The sequence below is a fragment of the Antrostomus carolinensis genome, unplaced genomic scaffold (genome assembly GCF_000700745.2).
Source record: "Antrostomus carolinensis isolate BGI_N321 unplaced genomic scaffold, ASM70074v2 scaffold12956, whole genome shotgun sequence".
In the NCBI taxonomy this organism is placed as follows: domain Eukaryota; kingdom Metazoa; phylum Chordata; class Aves; order Caprimulgiformes; family Caprimulgidae; genus Antrostomus; species Antrostomus carolinensis.
Genome location: NW_010319888.1, coordinates 6336 through 26812, shown reverse-complemented (window position 1 = coordinate 26812; position 20477 = coordinate 6336). Strand labels below are relative to the sequence as shown.

The 20477-nt window shown below is 37.7% G+C and overlaps 1 protein-coding gene across 1 annotated transcript in view; it reads right to left on the bottom strand.

Annotated features, from left to right (window-relative positions):
- Nucleotides 1-773: 773 nt before the first annotated feature.
- The window catches only part of PAXIP1 (PAX interacting protein 1), a gene marked incomplete at its 3' end in the record, with an annotated part of 21480 nt that continues 1776 nt past the window's right edge, over nt 774-20477 (bottom strand). Inside the window, exons 3-13 of the mRNA XM_010169429.1 lie at nt 19504-19547; nt 14945-15008; nt 13836-13949; nt 9476-10120; nt 5712-6435; nt 4793-4887; nt 3754-3849; nt 3281-3418; nt 1796-1917; nt 952-1136; nt 774-817 (exon numbers count right to left, since the gene is read on the bottom strand). Coding sequence (XP_010167731.1) covers nt 774-817; nt 952-1136; nt 1796-1917; nt 3281-3418; nt 3754-3849; nt 4793-4887; nt 5712-6435; nt 9476-10120; nt 13836-13949; nt 14945-15008; nt 19504-19547 — 2271 coding nt within the window. The remainder of the gene's footprint in view (nt 818-951; nt 1137-1795; nt 1918-3280; nt 3419-3753; nt 3850-4792; nt 4888-5711; nt 6436-9475; nt 10121-13835; nt 13950-14944; nt 15009-19503; nt 19548-20477) is intronic.

Sequence of the window (20477 nt, the reverse complement as noted above, 5' to 3'; positions counted from 1 at the left end):
ACAGTACAAAAACTGAAATGATTTCCTACATATTCAGAACAAGGAAACAGCTGAAAGGTAAGCTGCAGTTTCCACCACAGCTCTTACACCTGTCTCATGTTTTGCATGTTTCACAGAATACACTACATGACAAAAACTAAAAGTTTTGCATCTTTTTTAAGGTACATTCTTCATATCCTTACTGTTGTTCATTTACACTGCTATTATTTCCAGGGTTATCAACTACACTTTTTAAAGCAAGATCTGTTCTTGAATTATAAAATATATGCTATATATGCCCATGGTTTTAGTTCTCAGAATATTTCAAAGAGATGATACAAAGTAATTCCACCCTTAATTTACATTATTTAACCTATTTAAAATTTAGTCAATATTCTAACAAAATTCTTACTGATTTTTGGTGTTCTGCCTTAAAAAAAACTTACATGGCCTGATTTTTATAAAGTGTTAGGCATTGACTCAAAAAATACTAAGCCCTTTCTAAAGGTCTGAGGTAAAAATTGAAGAGTGAAGCGCTAGCCCAAGATGTCTCAAAAGTAACTTGATTTTGTGTATCACAGTGCAGGTTCTTAGTTCTACAAAACATTATTTCTCAGATTTCTCAAAATAAAATAGAGAAACCACCAGCAGGAAGTACAACGAGGAGTTCAGTGCAGGTCTGTGTAAGTCCCTCTGTCCTGCTGCTTATACCATATACACATGTGCTCATGCACTTGAAACACTAAAGATTAATCTTATAAAAACAGCTGTATATATAAAATAATTCAACATACCATTAGAAGTTCGGGTGATACCTTTAATGGGACTCTCCAAGCATCTAGGACATGAAGAAAAAAACAAAAATGAAACCATTGGAAAGTTATTTGTAACAAAAGACACATGCTTCTATTTATTCAATGAGTACATATATAAACGCTATGGAACATAGGATTTTAGGACTGAAACTCTTACCTAGAAGGTTTAGAACTAGATGTTGACTAGGAGAAAGTGGATCTTGAAGACTGAATAGTGTGTATCGACTGTGCTGTATCTGCCGCAAAGCTTCAAAATTTCCCAGCAGGATGTCACAGAGCCACTGTGCATTTACACACGGTATTCGCCACTCTTTAGCCTTCTCATACTTCAAGCCACTGGGCCTTATTGTTCAGAGATGAAGAAAAAAAACTGTATTTCAATAACGTCAGTAAAATAGCAACTTTCTAATAATGAACCTAAAATACCACTGGGCCATATTGTTCAGAGATGAAGGAAAAAAATTGTATTCCAATAACATTGGTAAAATAGCAGTTTCTAATAATAAAACTAAAATACCAGTATTGCTGTGTTGGGCTATTGTCTATTTTAATTGTGACAAAGTAGATGCTCTGAAAAAATACTTTTGCTTTATGTGCTAGAACAAGTCAATCTGGGGAGTATTTCTGCCTCAAACGGAATCAAGTTAGATCTGGATTTAACTTAATTTTCCCTCCCCCAATATTTTAAAACAATTATTAAAAAAAAAAGATACTTTACTTAGAGATGATGTAACAGTCAGCATCACTTATAAAATACTGTAAAACAGTGAAATTAGAAATTACTTCTCTTTTGCCTCTCTTCAGAAAGCCAAATTTATCATGCAACAGTGTGCAGTAATTTAGTTCAAGAAACATCATCACTAAGTTTATTACCATCAAATCACAAAATTGGTTAAAATTAACATTCTACAATGAGATGTACCCAGCACCTCACGTTAAGAAAAGCACTAACTGGCAGTAGGGAACTGAGAACGTGAGTACTGCAGAGACAAAGCACTTACTCTTTACAGATGAGAACTGTATTGCTGCGACACAGATAGCCTGTGTACTTGGCACCTGCTAGGTAGGCCATTAGTTTGAGGTCATCTCTGTCACTGTCAACGAATCCTGTCACAGAGATTATCTACAGATAGAAAGAGATAGTTACAAATAACTGAACATAGACGGTACTTACAAAACACGCCTGTTGAAAATATTTTTCTTTTACTAACTTTTTTACATGACAATGAAATATGCAGTATCATAACTAGGGCATATAGGCACTTCATTAAAACATGGCTTGTAGGATACATAAAGTACAATTTAAAAGTTACTTGTTTATGAATAAACATTTCAGGTTTCCAGCACTAGTTCTTACTCAGGAAGAATCATTTTCACTCTGCTGGTCAGCTTTTTCTGATTTACAAAGACTGGAATTTTACTATGAAAGAGCTCACAGCTACTTTTCTTCTCGCACACATCTCACCTCTTTTTTCTGCTGCTGTTTATATTCAGGGAGATAGAAAAACACTTGCTTGCCCTACTCTACTTTTAAAAATCTCCTGAATGCTCTGCTCTACCCTGCCATGAAACCAAATAAACTGTGCCAGCTGATCATAGCTGGTGAACTTGTAATTCCACCTCTCCCTGTTCCTGTCCTTAGTCTTGCCAAGTTTTCATTTTTGCTCTCTCTCCTTTTATTTTGGAAAAGGCAACAGCAATTTTGTTGTTGATAATAAACTATATTTATTATGGTACATTTTACATTTACTACTAACCACTGTGTTCACAACATGCATATTGTTATATTCCAATTTTCCCAAACCTTTATTTCTTTGTATGCCTTTTACAACAGGCTAGCAGCAAGGCTCTCATCCTGGATGACTGCATCCAGGACAAAGAAATTCAATGCCAAGACATACTTTGGCACGTTGTTTTATGTTGCACAGTGTATTTCAAGATGCATCCAATTCAGCTGCAAGTTTATGTTTCAACCCCACAAATTTCAACTTCCCCAGTGCTCCTCATTGCACAGGCTACTGGAACTGTGAACTCCTATTCTCTAACAGCACAGGCTTCCTTTTCTCTTATTTGCAAGGTATTAACGTGGAAAAAGTAAAAAAAAAAAAAAAAGCCCCTAAAAATATTGGGTTATGGTAAAGGAAGCATATACATATGTTAAACGTGCTGTTAGTCAAAAAGTAGGTGTCTTGGATTCCTGTCATCTTGCTATGTACAATTCATGCACCTCTGCTTCTATTTGTAAGAGAATAATTCACAAACATGGGTGTTAAATCTTCAGCACTCAGAACTCTGTAAGACTTGCAAAGCACTCTTAATTCAGTAGTATGCATCACATTAACACAGGACCTTAAGATTCACAGAACCTTTTCTTCTGAGACAAAAGAAATGTGTATTTTGCCTTAAGTAAGCACTTCCTAGCTATATTTTAATACTGCTCATGTAACGAAGCAAGCATTCTTTAGAAATAAGCTCTTTCTTCTCACATGTTGAGAGCATGGCTTTCCTCCTGGTGGAAATGCCACTGGAAAATGAAGGGCTCGATGAGGTGGTACCATTTTCTTCTTCTTCAAGATTGAGTTCAGCCAATGTGCTGTAATACATCTCTTCCTTTCTCTTAAAGCCTATGAATACATACATAAACAGCTTTTAAAAATCAAAATACATCTTTATTTTAATTTAAACTTTTTCTACAATACAAAGCTTCGATTTTTATTGTTTGTTTTTCCTCTACTTTTTCAGGATCCTCCTTCTCATAGCATCTTTCTCAGTGTTCTCTGGAATAATGCCTGCATTATGAAATTCTTGTTTTACCATAACCCACAAATCATAAAAAAGCACATAATGAAAAACTTTAATTTTATACTTACAATCTAAGTATGAAGCACATACTGAGAAGCCCTACCTTTCCAGTAACAAAATGAAAGCATGCATGAATAAACGTTGCTAGTTTTCTTACCTGAGCATACATGTTACTGACTTGGCTTTCACAGAGAAGATGTGTACATCTGCTTGTAAGGGTAGGGTCCACTGTTCCACCATGTGCTTGAATGATCTGGTAAGAAAACAAACCCCAAACTTCTAATACATATAACAATTTTAAAATTACCCTAAGAAACAATCTGAAATGACAGTCTACTCCTTAGGACATTGCCACCATTAACACCTTCTCACTGAACAGTTACCCCCCCAAAAAATGTTTGTTTTCTAGCTTAAGAACGTTTTTGAAAAAAAAAAATGGAGAAAGTAAAATTAAATATGCACCTTTTCAATGAGCTACAAAAAGGCTATTTTTTTAGAATCAATAAAAAAATAAACATATATAAACAAAAATAACCCTTCTCACACTTTTTATTTTTGCAGTATAACTATTAAACAATTTTTCAGCAATAAACACAAGTGCTGTTAAAAATGTCAACAGCTTACTTGATTATGCAAAATTGTATGGAAAATTCAACTACAAAATCCATCAGAAGTTTCTGAAGAACATCAAAGTCCTCTCTTTTAGGAAAGGATACAATCAGATTTTTCTGAAAAATAGAAGTTGGCAAAAAATAGAAACACTCTATTCCTCCATCTTAATCACTCAGGTGGATACCTCACAGCCTATTAAAGGCCAAAATCATATGAAGAAAAAAAAAAAAAAAAGTCTTTTTATACAATCAAGTTAAAGAGAGATAGTAATGCAATATTAAATTTGCTGCACTACAGCTGTCTGATTAAAAGCATAAATAGGAAATAGTTAAGGCTATAACTTATTTAGCTAATGTTCTGACTGAAGACGTAATTCAATCAGGCTGCACATCTAAAGCATTTTTATAACTTTTCCTGTCCAGTTGCAGTTGAATAATGGTTTTTAGGTTGTAGCACAAACATTACACAAAAGGATGTCTAAAGAAAAGCGAGCAGTGCTGAAATACTTCCAATCATTCCTTTTAGGATTTAGTTACTATGACATTACATTATCATAGTTGTTTAAAAACACAGCAGAATCTTACCCGTTTCCAGGTCGCTAACAGCTGTTTGTCAGACATCTGTTCTGGGTAATCAGCAATTGCAAACACACAGCCCAGTAGGAAATACTCTTCTGGAACTGGAATAGTTTGGCACATAAAAGAAGAGAAAATTAAATACTTAAAACTCTGAAAACTTCATCTCAGAACATATTTGCTACACTAATCTTTCCTATTCCCAGGTTATAAACTTCATTCAATTTTGAAGTAATTTTTCCTTGGAAAAAGTTGGATCCAAAATTTCAAAGCTGTCAGCCATGTCTAAAGGCACAGTTCAGCTCAGGGTTTGTTTTTGTTCTGGGTGGTTTTTTTCCTGAAGGAAGAGGGGCTAAAGGGGTAGAAGGAAGTGGCACCAAAAGGAAAATTTAAGACAACAACTTACTCTTGTATATAGATTGGCTATGAATAGTCAAAACCATCAAAAAGTTTTCTGTTCTGCTAGCATGGACAGAAATCAAAGCAAGGTATGACAACTTTCTGATACTGAATCCTCATTAATTTACTAGTATTTCCAAAATTTAAGCTGTCTTTCCAGTTGTTGCCCTCTTTGAAAGCTTTCCCTTTCCCCTCTTCCACAGGAAAAAATAAATACATTAAAAATGTATGGTATGCAGAGACTAACACTGTTCTCGTAGCAGAATCTATATGCTAGTGGCACAAGGTACATATTTGACAACAGAAAGTTCTCAGTGCTCTCAGGGTTTCCAGAATTCTGAATCACCCTTAGTTATAATTTAAATCTGTTTGTCTAAAAATTAGTAAAAAAGGTCCCAAACCATGAGTGGTGTTTTTAAGTCTTGCGATCCCACACTGTAAACACAGCATTGTATTTTTATATTGCAACTCATATTATGTCATCTCGTTAGCCACTCTTTTCCAGGACCAGAAGGCAATAATTACTAACTCTCTGCTGCTGGATCGTGTCCAAAAAGCGGCTGCTGTTGCAGTTGTTGCTGTTGCTGCTGGTGGTGTTGTGGCTGCTGCCCTGCGACTTGATGCTGTAGCGCTTGAGAAGTCTGAGTCAAGTGCTGTGCCGCCTGATTCTGCATTTGCTGTTGCTGATGCTGTTGGTGTAGTCGCTGTAAGTGCTGCTGCTGCAATTGCTGCTGCTGCTGTATTTGCTGCTGCTGATGCTGCAGCTGCTGTTGTTGCAAATTCTGTTGCTGTAGCTGCTGCAGTTGTTGCTGCTGTAGCTGCTGCTGCTGCAACTGATGGAGTTGCTGTTGCAAGGCATGCTGCTGTTGGAACTGGAGCTGTTGCTGAGGCCGGTGGAGTTGCTGCTGAGGGTGTAACTGCTGCTGTGGAAACTGAAGCTGCTGCTGCGCGAACTGGTGCTGCTGATGAACTTGCTGTTGCTGTTGTGAAAACTGATGAGGCTGTTGCTGTTGGAAAGTCTGCTGGGAAATCTGGGGCTGCTGCTGCTGCTGTTGTAGCTGCATCAGTTGTTGAGGTTGCAGGTGTAAAAGAGGATGGTGCTGTTGTTGCTGTGCTTGATGTGACTGCTGTAATAAATGTGTCTCTGGTGTTAGTTTCACTTGACTAAACAGCACCGCATTTGGATGTCCCTGTTGGCTATGATTTACTTGTTGTTCTAAACTTTTTGTAGGTGCTGAAAGTGATTGTAAGATCTAGAAAACAAAGATTGGTTTCGTGACCTTTTTGTTGTCATTCAGTTTTCAAAATATTTAAAGAACTACTGGGAAAATACAATTCTCAAAAGAAAGGAACTCTATGCTTAAATATGTTGTGAGATAAACAAAAATCTTTAACTCTTAACAGTAAAATGAAAAGACAGGACTTACACATAAAAAGGCGTGGAGCTACACGTGGCTCCTAATATAAGGCAACGCACATTTTAGCAAAATTTAAGATTAAAACTCATCCCTGTATTATTGATGATATCTCCAATAGCATTATGACTATTAACACTGTATTAATAATTACACTGATCAACTCAATCAACTGTAATATTCATTTTACAATCCTGTTGACCCATTAAGTTCAAAGATTAGTTCCATAGTCTTATTTTCTTTAACTTAAAAATGGCTAATAATGCCTAATTAATGCTGTTAGAAACATAGGAACTTAATACAACCTTGCTTTCTTTTGAACCAATTCAGGAACATTTAGCCCTATTTTTTAAACTGAATCCCAAAATAAATAAAAAAAATACACCACCATTGATTTGCTGGTCACTAATACTTTCTTGAGGGAAAAAAACCCTAAACAAACCATGTTTAAGAATAATAGATTTTAGGATTATATAGAGTGCTGAAGTAATCTGGAAGTTAATTTCATTTTTAGATGTACAACTCACTGTTAAAGGAAAAATCATTTCACACTAAGCAGATATAACTTAGCAAGTACATTTTTAAAGCATCAGAAAAGGGAAAATTAGGCAAATTCCTCACAGATTAAGATTAGTTTTACCTATTTATTAAAACATTTTAATATAAACTACCTATTAAAAATTAGAAGAAGCAACAGGAAAACTCTAGACTCGCCATTCATAGTCTTTTAAACATGAAATCAGCTTTGGTGAATCCTGCAAAGCTTGTTTGCTTCACCCACACTATTTCATCTCGTACTCATATGAAGAAAGTGATGTGTGTGTGTGTGTGTGTGTGTGTGTGTGAGAAAGGAATCAAAGCACATCCCTAAAACACAAAGCAAATTAACTGTATCCGCTCAGTGAGGCATCCACCAACTCTTCATCAGAGGTGGCTCAAGTGGTTTTTTACAATGACCTTCAAAATGTCTCAGGGTTCATTTAAGTAATTTTTATGATGTTGGTATAGCAGACATTTACAACCATGATTACCCACCACTGATGTCTAGACAGCACCTCAGTATAAACATTCAATCACTAAAAATGACATACACAAAAAGAATGTTTCTGTGGCTCAGTATGAGGAGAGATCTTCATGCTGCTCTCCACAAAAACTCCCAAAAGTCAAAATTACAGAAGCTTTGGGACACATATTTCAACATAAAGGGATAAAACTTTCAAAAGTATCCTAGGGCTATATTCAGAAAGTACCTTTGTATCTGCAAAATGCCTTATTACTACAGATCTTGCCATTCCACAGAAATCGGGGGTTCAAATTAAACACTAACTTCCTAAGATTGTCCATCAAGACATGGAATCCACCCGAGACTGGTACCCAAGCAGGATGCAAAGTACAATTTAACCTAACCAGAGGGGAGCTATAACGAAAAAGGTAGAATTGGTATTCCTCTCTCTAGGAAGCAGATTCACAATTCACATGCTGCAGCTATCATGGCAACCTACACAGCAGCCTGATGCAGCGCTTGAGAACAGTCCTTGCACATCAGAGTCAAGTCATAGAATCATAGAATGGTTAGGGTTGGAAGGGACCTTAAAGATCATCTAGTTCCAACCCCCTGCCAACAGCAGAGACACCTTCCACTAGACCAGGCTGCTCAAACTTCATCCAGCCTGGCCTTAAACACTTCCAGGGAGGGGGCATCTACAACTTCCTTGGGCAAGTCCCTAGCCTAAGAGACTTCTGAAGAACAAAGTCTAGCTGAAGCACGATACCATCAGCTGCCCTGTAGCTCTATAAATATTACTTACAGGAAAACACCTCCACAGGAACACCACTAAAGATTATTTGATAGTACAATGACTGGGTTGTAGATGTGGTGTTCAGATATGGAGGCATCAGTCAACTTACCAGCACTGGCCAACCGACCAGGACTTTGGCGGTTCTGCTCAGTCCTTACCCAGAAATCTCAGTCCTTAAACAATTCAAGGCACTGAGAAGAGGAATCAGACTCAGTTTTAAAAGGAAGCCTGCATTTCCATTTCATATTTGGAAGTCATATAGACAACAAAGAGCCAACATTTCTGAGTGACTCTACTTTTTGTGTTTAAGTACTAGCTGTAAGCTTCTGTATTATTCAGGCACCTTTGAAAGTTTTACCTTCAGGTGAACACCCAAAAAAATACACCAGTACAATTATTTAAATAAAAGGTACACCTAAGATTTACCAGCATCTACTGTTCTCACGTTCCCTTCCCATGCACATCTTAGAATTTCAATGCTGCAAGTTACTTCAGTGCATGTTCCCTTGCTTTTTATTTTCTTCTAAAAATAAATTCAATACAAAAGCTGCAATTTTATTTCAACTCTAGGAGTGGCATAGGAACTTGTAAGTCCGGACTTCTGCATCATAATCCTGACTATACTATATAACAACTTAATGATGCCGAGCAGAACAACACAGTATAGAACTGAACCTACTGTGAGAACAAGCAATTTCAGTTTTATGTCTTTATAGCACAAATAATTCCTTGCACTGAATAAAAAGCTTGGAGGGTATGAAATCAGGTTACCTGAACTAGACAAATAATTCTAAATTAATGAGGTTTTTTTTCTACTTGTACCAAGAAATCAATACTGAAACTCTAAACCACGCTGCAGTTCACCACAGCTTTACTCTTCCAGACATTTTTTTTCCAAATGCATTCTTACTTCTGGGAACCTGCTAGGAATGAAGTTACTTATCGCAACTTCTAAGTAATACGGAGAAGTTTTAATCCTTTGTACATTTAAAGAACAATAAAAGGAAAGTGAAGTTCTTGGGTATGATAGTTCCTAAGAAAAAGTCCAGTATCTTATAAATTAAAATTCCAACACTTACATGTGCTACATTTGATGGTCTATTAATCTGCTGAATATCAGCACTATTAGTAATATTCCTTAATGTCCGCACGGCTGGACTCCACGTAGCCATCATTTCCTGGCGATCAGAACTTTGGGCACCTTGTACTGAAGCCATGAGATTGCCTCTCATATCTGGAGGCAAAATATTACCTGGCACTGGTGGGACATTGGCACATAAATTAATTAACCCAGAGTCTTTCCCTTGAGGCAACCTACGCTTTGCTGTAGATGCCTGTGGGACTTCAGCTGGTGTCCAATTCAAATTCCTTTCTTGCTTTTCTGGAGAGGAATCTGAAGAATCATCAAACATCAGTTCCCCTTTTGCCTTATCAGCAGGAGTAGATTTTGGTGAAAAAACTTGATCACCCAAAGGTGATCCTTCTCGAGAAGATGGTGGGCTTGATAATTTTTCATCAGTGCTAGCTTCATTTTGAGAATCTTGTTCTTCATTTTCTGCTTCCTCCTCCTCTTCCTCCTCCTCCTCTTCTTCCTCCTCATATATAATTAAACGAGGATGATAAGGAGTCTCTTCTTTTTTAGTCTTATCAGCTATAGAATCCAGTACCCAGTCCGGTGTCACTATTTTAATGCTTTCCCGTTTAAAAGCACATTCATATTTTTCCTGGGTGGGGGGAAAAAAAATATATATTTAAAGATAAAACATCCCAAATAACTTTTCTGAGGGCAGACTACAGCATGGAGAAGCAGATCACAACAGGCTGTCCAGTAACAGAAAGCCATCTCTCCCAGGACCAAAAGGACAAACCACTGCTGTGCATAACCACAAGTTCTAAGAGATTAAAACAAAAAACCCCACAGTTACAATATAAAGGACTCGGAGGACACAACTGCAGAAGATTAAGTCTTTGCTTGCAAAAACACCACTACCCAAAGTCTTCTCAAACCAAATCACAAACGATTAGAAAATCATGAAATCTGGTTCTGAAAAAGCCTTCAGAACTCCAGCAGCTAGGAACATCACAGTCAATAATACGATGTGGCTGATTTTTAGGTGGACATTAAGATGAGCCTAAATGCAGTTCATACTTACATTTTCTCCACTAAAAAAACGCAAACAAAACAAAAAACATATAATGAAAAAGCATTTTTTGAAAAAAGCACAATTTCGCAATAAAGTAGAGACAAATATTTACAAAGTTATGACTGAAAAAAGTACATTTCAGCAGGTTAGGAATACAAATCAGAAACCAGTCGGATATTTCTCATACACCTTCTCAGAAGATGCAAACTGTAATGCTGCCCTCAACTTGAAAGTTACACTTCTGTCCAAATATTGGCTAAATCTATTGCAATAAGAGGTTACAAAGCTGACAAAGTAGAAAACTTTATCCCTCTCTCCTTCCTTATCATTTCATCATTTGAAGATATATACAAATAGTAAAACTTCACTGTTTCCTTTCCTAAGAAACAGAAATGGGAGCAGTGCTCTACTTATTCAAACATCCTCTTTGATGGAGACTCTTCACAAATATCAAGACAGTGGGAAAAAAAAAAAAACAACAACTTTCTTTAGAAGATTTGAAACTCATTTCAGGATCTAATATTTTAAAGTGATTGAACTGGGATTTTCTTTGTATGTCAAACAATACAAATTAAAAACCAGCACATTCAGAGGAAATTAATTTAATTTAATGATTCTCTAGAGCTATTTCCTACAATGAAACTGTCATTCATACACAATAAAGAGATTACAGATGAAACGATGTTTATTTGCAGATATGAGTTTTCATTCTTTCTTTGTGCTGAGAATTATTAAGTATCTTGTTTTATCATCTTGTGTCTAGTCAAAGCAATCATTTAAGTTTTCACTAGTGTCAAAACTGTTCTCATTACAAACTGCTGCACATTCCCTTGTAGTAGTATGTCAGAGCAGCAGGACTAGAAGCATTTTAAGTAATCATCCTAGGAAATTGTTCCCATTCAATGATTACGTAAATTAAACAAGATATTTATTTAATTCTACAGATACTAAATGCTAATGTGGTTTTTTTTCAGTTTCTCGACTGGCAAGCTCAAGACAGCATCCTCTGCTCTAAAAAGGTTATGATTTAAGGCAACACTTCTTAAATGTATATCATTGCCTCTTAAAAACACCATTTTATGTAGCAAAGCTCTTCATCCAAGCATTACAGTTTGTTGTGATGGAGGAGACACCCTTCTAATTCATCCACAGAAGCACTTAAAAAAAACCAACAAAAACCAAAAACCAACACCTTTCCCCCACCCCCCAAAAAAAACCCACTCTACAGAAGTTCTTTATAAATTTAAATGAAACAGTGAAGAAAAAGAAACCATTTCCCATGTCCACACTTTCTCTTCTCCCAATGCTAGCCCATAATTTATTCTAAAGCACTTTCGCATGTATTGCATGTGTAAGTTTACTGTCGTCCTACTGACCACTTGTTTTTCTCCATCTTAGTATTAGATAGTTTAACATTAACTCCAAAATATTAGTTACTCACATTCAAATAACTGACCTGTGTAACCCCTCCCACTGACTGGAAATGAAAAGAAATAGTGGTGGAAATGTTATTAAAGGACAGAAAATAAAACACACAAAAAAAAAAGAAAAATTTTCTCCATCCACCAAGTTAACTAAAAGCATCTGAGCAATCATTTTCAAGTGAGCTCCAATTTGGTTAAAGCACTTTCAGCCTCTGAACAAACACACTAAATCAATTACAATATATTGCTTCTTCAGGAAGAGGAGAACCTGAGCACTGCAGGACGTTTCACTGAGCTATTATAACCCAAGCGTTACAGTAGAGAAATTCTGATGTGCTCAATGCTGCCTTTAGCCAGTTACCTCATCTTTCTCATTCAGTTTCTCCATTTGCATAAAGACAATGCAATGTTTTGCTTCCTACACAGGAGTAGGAAATCAAATGATGATACCAAATTCGGAGGAGCTCAAGGGCAGAGAGGTCTTACAGAGTGATTTGGATAGACTAGAGCTGGGCAACCATCAACCATATGAAATTTAACAAGACCCAAGTGCCCAATTCTGCACCTGAGATGGGGTGATCCTGGTTGTAAGTGCAGATCGAGGGATGAGAGGCTGGAGAGCAGCCCCACAGAAAAAGATCTGGGGGTTTAGGTTGATGACAAGTTGAATATGAGTCAACAGTCTGCCCTGGCAGGCAAAAGGGCCAACCACATGCATCAAGCACAGCATAGCTAGCTGGTGGAGGGAGGTGATTGTCCCACTCTACACTGCACTGCTGTGGCCCCACCTCGGGTACTGTGTGCAGTTTTGGGAACCAAATTTATGTAGGAAAGACATCAAACTGTTAAAGACTGTGTCCAGAGGAGGGCAACCAAGATGGTGAAAGGTCTCAAGGGCAAGACTTATGAGAAGCAGCTGAGGTCACTTGGTTTGTTCAGCTTGGAGACCTCATCACAGACCACAACTTCTTCAAGGCTGGGGGAGAGGAGGTAGGGGGTGCTGATCTCCTCTCTCTGGGGACCAGCAATAGGGCACAAGGAAACAGAAAGAAGCTGCAACAGCACAAGTTCAGATTAGGAAAAGGTTCTTCACTGAGAAGGTGGTTGGTCACTGGAACAGGGTCCCCAAAAAAGTGGTCATAGCACCAAGCCTGTCAGAGTTCAAGGAGCATCTGGACGATGCTCTTAGTCATACGGTTTAGTGTCAGGTAGTCCTGCGAGGAGCAGGGAGCTCGACTCTGATTCTTATGGGTCCCTTCCAACTTGAGATACTCCATGATTCTATGATGGGAGTGATTTCAAGTATGACTATTTTCTCAGCAGTGGACAGGAATGCTGTGTACTGTTTATCCTACCATCTCTCTTTAAGAGGAATGACTGGAGGAATTTTGAGAGTTCTCTTTTCTTTAAGGAAAACAAACAAACAAAAAAAAAAGAAAGCAACCTGTTCCTCCTTCTGCCCTCTTTATTCCTCTCTGCCTCATAACATCAAAGGGCATTTTACACAATTTTTCAATTTTGTCCTTCATTTTTCTTCACTGATTTTCCATCTACAGATTTACAAATCACGATCACTAATGATTATGACATGTGAAAATTAGGTTAAGAGAAAAAGAATAAAGAATAAAATGCTTTATTCATCCAGAAATATAAATATAGAACTGGACACCTTTTGAATTAATCAGGCTTAAAGCCATGCAGAAAATAAATAAAAACTGAATAGTTGCAATGGGTAATTGTTTTGAATTTAGCTGTTCACGACTAACAAACAGCCTTAAGAATCCTAACCTGAGGGAGAGGGAAAATTTTTTATTATTTAAAAGTAAATGAGAGTTACAACAAGAAGAATTGTACGTGTAATAAAGTCTTACCCCCTTTGGCTCAGGCACAATCAAATGAGTACACTTATTATTGAGGCTCAGCTGGCAGTTCCCTCCATAAAAAGTAATCAAAGCCCACAGCGTATTTCGGTCTTCAGACGAAACCTAAAAGGAAGGTAAACAAGCCTTTTAGTTCTATGCAACCCGCTGCCTCCTGCTTAAAGAATTTTTGCACAATCCATGACATACCATTTACAAGGCTGGCTAATGTATCACCTATCACTTTTAAATACCAAATTAGCATGAAAGTTATGGAGAAAAAAGGGTGACAGAGACACAACAAGACATTAAACAATCATTTTTAACCTGCGCAGAGAAAAAGAAAACATTATTTGCTCCTGTACAACTCAACACTAATGTATCACCTTCCACAAGAGAAAAAAGTTAGTGATCAAGCAAACAAGAATTATTTATGTTAGACAACCTGTTTAAATTCATTAAGCAGAATTTTAACAAGTACACCAAATTAATAGCCTGTGTAAACACGTGAAGTGTTTAACAATTTATGTCACAGCAACATCCCCCTCTCCTGCCAAGAAAGCCACATGTAGTTAAGCCATTACCATTCAGAATTAGTGACACTATTACAGGAATAATTTGTTAAAAAGTCTAAAGCACATATATGTGTATATTCCATTAGCACCCAGGGCCTTATCCTGTCCGTCTGCACACACACACTCTGGTCACTGATCTGCAGAGCTGGCTATGAACACCAGCCACTGAAGCACCACCTTTCCACTTGCTTTGCTCACTGGCATCCTCATTACAGCTTCAGTGCCTAAGTAGGTAAAACATGTTGACTGAATATTGTGATAATGCAGAAACAGAAGAACAGGAGCAAAGACTTTATGTAGTGTACTCTGCATTTTAGAATCACCATATAACCAAATACAAGATAAATTACTGATTTTATGTTCACAGTTTGAAATGTTCATGCCTTCAATTTCAGTGAATAACAGTTTTAGGTAATAATTCACCTAACATAGAGAAAAAACGTTATAGTACAACAGAAAAGCCAGTATCTCTCCTCAAAAAAAAACCCCAAAGCATCACACACATACTGTACACTGGAGTAGACTTCAATATGGTTCACTTCTTACCTGAGAGAGACAGGCAGTGACTCCAAAAAAGATCTGACACGATTCTGGAGAAAAGCCATTTACACTGCAAAGCAGGTGTCAAGGATGCAAAATCATTTAAATGAGAGTTTCCTGAGGGGCATTAGAAGGAAATTAAATAGCGTGCATAGTATTTCTCAGACATTATCAAGTATTTGACCATTCAAAAACTTTTATCTTTATAAGCATGTTGTCTGTTTCCAATTCAAGTTGTATGTGTCAGGAAAAACAGAGGTGCAAACTGGATCATAATATTATGACCAATTTTGGTAACATTACAAACTTGCCTATTCCCACAACATCTCCCTTAGCCCATCTCAGGATGCTAAACACAGGAAGTTTAGCTTGTAAGAGTCAAGTCATTACCAAGAGCTTCCTTTCATTATTAAGTGCTTACCTACCATGTTAAAAAATAGAGGAGAATCCAAAGAAGCAACTTGTGCTACAGTCCTCAACAGACAGCATAGAAGGAATATGTTGCACAAGAAATTTGATAAAAAAAGAGTCAGATCAAGAAAAGTGTGGTTAACTAAAAATAAAAGCTAATAGCAGACACCTGTAGAAAGTCACAGTGCCTTTTTTGCACACTTATTAAAAAAGATGGCAATCTGGTGGGTGACTTCACTTAAAACCAGTATGAAATAAAAGCACAGTCTTTTTTAAAAAAAAAGTTATTAAGTAATACAGAAGCCAGGGGTTTCAAAAATGGCAAAGTTTGGTAAAGAAATGGTAGAATTTTTGGTTGAAGGTATCTCTTAGAATTTAACCTGCCTTTTGCACTTTCACAAACACTGGAAAAGTAAAACAGTTTCATGGTTATTAAGTCCACAAAAGGTACTGAACAACAAACATACCAAAGTAACAAGCTCATGTATCAAAAAACCCAACAAACTAAACAAAGTATTAGACAGATTATCTGCAAAAAGTAGTAGGTAGGTCAGTATAAGCAGGTATCGAATCTCCCACAGCTGATTTTTTCCCACTGAGGTGTAACCCTGCATTGGAAGTTGGCTAGGCAACAGACACAGGGCGGGGAGACAGGTGACAGAAACCTAGGAGCCACTGTGGAACACCAACTGAGAAAACATCACACTGGGATGTAAAACCAGAAACACATCTGAAACAAACACAAAGTTTTCCACCATGCTCTCAAAATTCAACAAGATTTCTAGTGGCAATGCATGTTTGTTTTCAGATGCATGAAAAGAGACAGATAAAAGAAACAATATGCAAAAAAGAGCAGTGAGAATTTTTAAAGACCTAGTAAATATGACTTACAAGAGGAAACTGAAGGACCAGAATTGATGTGTGCAAGAAGCTAAGACAACACATCTTCAAACCCTTTAAAGGCTGTCAAATGAAAAGAGAAGTAATTTGTTCTCCCTGTTCAGAGTGGCACTGATAAATCAGAACAGGGTTAGACTGCAGAGCACGGTGATGGGGTTAAATTCTAGCAACACAACAGTGAGGCACTGTAAGGTGACTGAGGAGACTATGAAACTTCCACTACAGGAGGGTTCTTGTGAAACAGGAGAAAACATCTTGACAGAAGCGACCTGGGAAAGACAGACAGACCATCTGACTTCTGTACCTCCCTCCCTTTTCTACACTTTCATATGATTTTGTGTTTAAGATACGTGCACATCTTGTTGGAAAAAATTACTGCAGAAACAGATGTGCATCGTGTTACAAGCACACACTGAGATTTTTTGAAATGAAACAAAATTATTTAACCTGTACTGCTGACAGATGCACCAGCAACACTTAAATTCTGAGACCCAGAAGAGACAACACACAGCAAGCTGACAGAAAAGCTCAGAGCACTTTAAAACTTAAGAATAGATTACTGCCATTATCCAGAATACTCCAAGGAGTTCAAGTCTGATGAACATCCTAAATTTCATTGTGTTGCTCAGTATCTCATCTAAGGTAGAGATTCAGTACCAGATCTTTCAAAAGTGTGCAGTTGTCTACTCCCTGCCTTAACATCTGCTCCTAGCATATAAAGCAGCAACAGCTTGGTATTTCACTTTTAAGAGGTCCCTCAGTTTGACTGCAGCTCCAACTCCCTAAAGAACAGGCGTGAAACAGACCCTCTTAAAACACTCAGAAGTAGCACAACAATAAAGTTCCAAGTGGGTCTGGAAAACAAAAATAAAAAAGAGAGGGAATGCAACAAAACTCACTTTTTTTCCTCCCAGCAACAAAAATTCAGAACCTCTTTCATCTGTACAAGACTGTGCAAAAATAAACCTTCCTCGTTCTTGCTTTTGCTTCTACCAAGAGAATTAAGAAAGAAATCACCAGCCCTCTTTGTGGCATTATAACTGAGGTTTTCACACACAAAACCATCTTTCCTCCTTCACAAAGGCTGCTTCCAGGTTCATTTTTCTGTTACTTCCCTTCAATTGCAGGTTAGTCAAGTTTTGCAAACCTCAGTTAGCAGGGAACAGGAGAACACTGCTGCCTGAAGTTCCACCTGGTGAAAACAACTTTCTCAGTGGAATGTTAAAATGTATTTACAAGAAACAGGCAAAATTATTATGCTTTTATATAGTATTAAATCTTCCTACAATAAACTTCACTTTTAACAACTGACAGGCAAACGCCCATCAAGTAAGTACTGGAATTGGTAAGCCCACATAAAATCTTTAAGGCTTTTATTAGATCCATACATCTACCTGACAAAAGATGTTTCTAAGACCTTCTTTAGAAATTCAGTGATCACTTTGAGCGTTACATCTCCAAATTAAAACATTACCAAAAACCAAAAATGTAGAATCTCAAACCTCTACCTAAACAGGGTTCAAAACCAGTCAACTGGAAAAAGTAAGTTATTCCTACTAACTACTATACTTTTTCATTATGGTAGTACCTAAACCCCTAATGAAAGGCCGGATGCCACTGCACTAGAAGTCATAAAAGAGACTGAAACAGAACACAGTTAAGACTTAACAACCCATTTTAGTGAGCACTATAAGGCTCAGAATAAAACCACCAGGTTCTAAGGACATGAAGTGCTAGAAAGAATAAAGCCTGAGGTCCAAGGACATTTATTGCTGACAGGTGTTCAAAACTTCCTTCTTCCACACAACTCAAGAATATGATACTACTGAGACCTGGTCTTTTCATTTAGCCATTCCTGTACAGTCTCAGTAAAGACTTCCTGAGCAATAGCCATTCACAGCTACATTCACACGTTTATTGCTACAATTTAGTTATGGACTGCATCACTCAATGGTTTTATCCGTTGATTTCTCTTCTGGGTATGTAGTAACGTCAGCTCTTAGAGCATCTTTTAAAATCCCTTGGTTTCAGACAGAAGACCAACTTTCTGATAGTACAACTTCTCCATGGGGAAGAACAGCACTAATAACACAATGATAGATTATTTAAGCCTTAAAATGTAGCTAATTCCAAGCTATTTTATTATTTTTTCAACCAGTCCTCAGGAACAGGGAGAAGGTTTACAGACATCTGATGCAAGCAACTGTGCACTCCCATCCCAATGATGAAAGGATGATAAACACATTTATCATTTCCAGATACAAAACACACAAATCACACAGCTTAGATTACATCACAATAAATACATTATTTTTAACACAGGAGTAGTGCTGCTAATGTGGGTTTTGTCATTGAATGTTTGGTGCATTTTTTCCACTTGGAAGCCAAGTCACCCGTGGAAAGCTTTCTTCTGCTTTGGTCAGAAGACAATCCCTGACTATGGCAAGTGTTTCACACTAACTGCTGAATCCTACCAGCCATGTTGATTATTGTGATCAAAACAGCTGTAAAGATCTCACTATATCATTTATCTGATTAATTCAATGTTTTCTCTTCCTATGGTTCACTCTCTGAGCTGAATTCTCTTGGGGAAGTAGAGAATATACAGGCTATTTCCAAAACAGTCAAGACACAGCACGATGCAAAGGCACATACCTTGAAGTACTGGGTATAAAACATGAATTCCGAATCACTGAAGCACTTTAAGACCTGAATCCCTAATATGAACACCTGGATTCTTGTGTCTACTACCTCTTGGTTTCCATGATAGACACAACCACCTGCTAACCTCATTCCAAAATGAGATCTCCTGCCTGACAGCACACCTCCCTAGGTATCGTTTGTTGCAATCATCCGCGCGTATCTGTAATGAAATGTACGGCTCTGATTTAGCTTTTCCATATACAGAATCTTTAGCATCAATGGTCTGAGAAAAAGATTTGCCCACTTACTGCACTTCAGCCTTTTTCCTGGATCCTCACAGCTAATTAGCAACTTCCAGCTAAAATGTTTTAAGTCCATTTGATGACAGTTTTCTTGCAAGTGCCTATTAAGTATCCAAAATAGCCAGAGGGACAAGAAACCTGAAGTAAGACAAAGAAGCTCCAAGAACGCTGCAATCTTGGCAAACAAAACATATCCTATCATTTTAAAAATTTAAGCTGTACATACTTGAAGCAGTCTTTAATCCCTCGATGGTATCTATTTTAACATGTTTCTTAGAGAACTGATTTAAATTTGAACTTAAAGGATACGGCAGAAGAGCTCCACAGCGAACAGACAGGATCACCCAGGAAGGCTGAAAAATAAAAACCACAACACATTAAAGACCTTGGTCTGCACATCTGAAATGTGAATTGCCTTCCAAGTTCACACTATAGCTAGTTGCAATATACATGTCCAAGCTTTAGAAGTCTAAGTGTTTAACAGACATTGTACTTAGGCCTCTACAAAAAATACTGTTCTGATTTATTTGTAAGAGTTAATAAATGGTTGTGCAGCAGTATGGTAGCAAGATGCCTTTCTCTTGTCCTTCTATTGTGCCAGGAAAACCGTTTACAATATTTATACATCCTCCCCCTTTTTCAGCTTTCTGTGCTCTAAAAGAAATCCCCTACCTTACACTCATCGCCAAGGAGTCAGGAACCATAACCTCATATAGAAAGAATCACAGAATCACAGAAAGGTTTGGGTTGGAAGGGACCTTAAAGATCATCTAGTTCCAACCCCCCTGCCATCAGCAGGGACACCTTCCACTAGACCAGGTTGCTCAAAGCCTCATCCAACCTGGCCTTGAACACTTCCAGGGAGGAGCAGCCACAGCTTCTCTGGGCAGCCTGTTCCAGTGTCTGACCACCCTCACAGGAAATAATTTCTTCCTAATGTCCAGTCTAAACCTACCCTCTTCCAGTTTAAAGCCATTACCCCTCACCCTATAATTCCTTGCCCTTGTCAAAAGTCCCTCCCTAGCCTTCCTAGAGCCCCTTCAGGTACCAGAAGGCCACTACAGGGTCTCCCTGGAGCCTTCTCTTCTCCAGGCTGAACAGTCCCAGCTCTCTCACCCTGTTGTTTCTCTCAGCCTGAAGTTTTTAAACACACAGCCATGAGGGCTGCTGAGCACACAGGTGATGATCCCTAAATGACAGTATTCTGGGAGAGAGGGAGGTGGTGGAGAAGGGAAGAGATGTAGGACAGTGCTTCCCATACAGCATGTAAGGAAGAAGGGGGA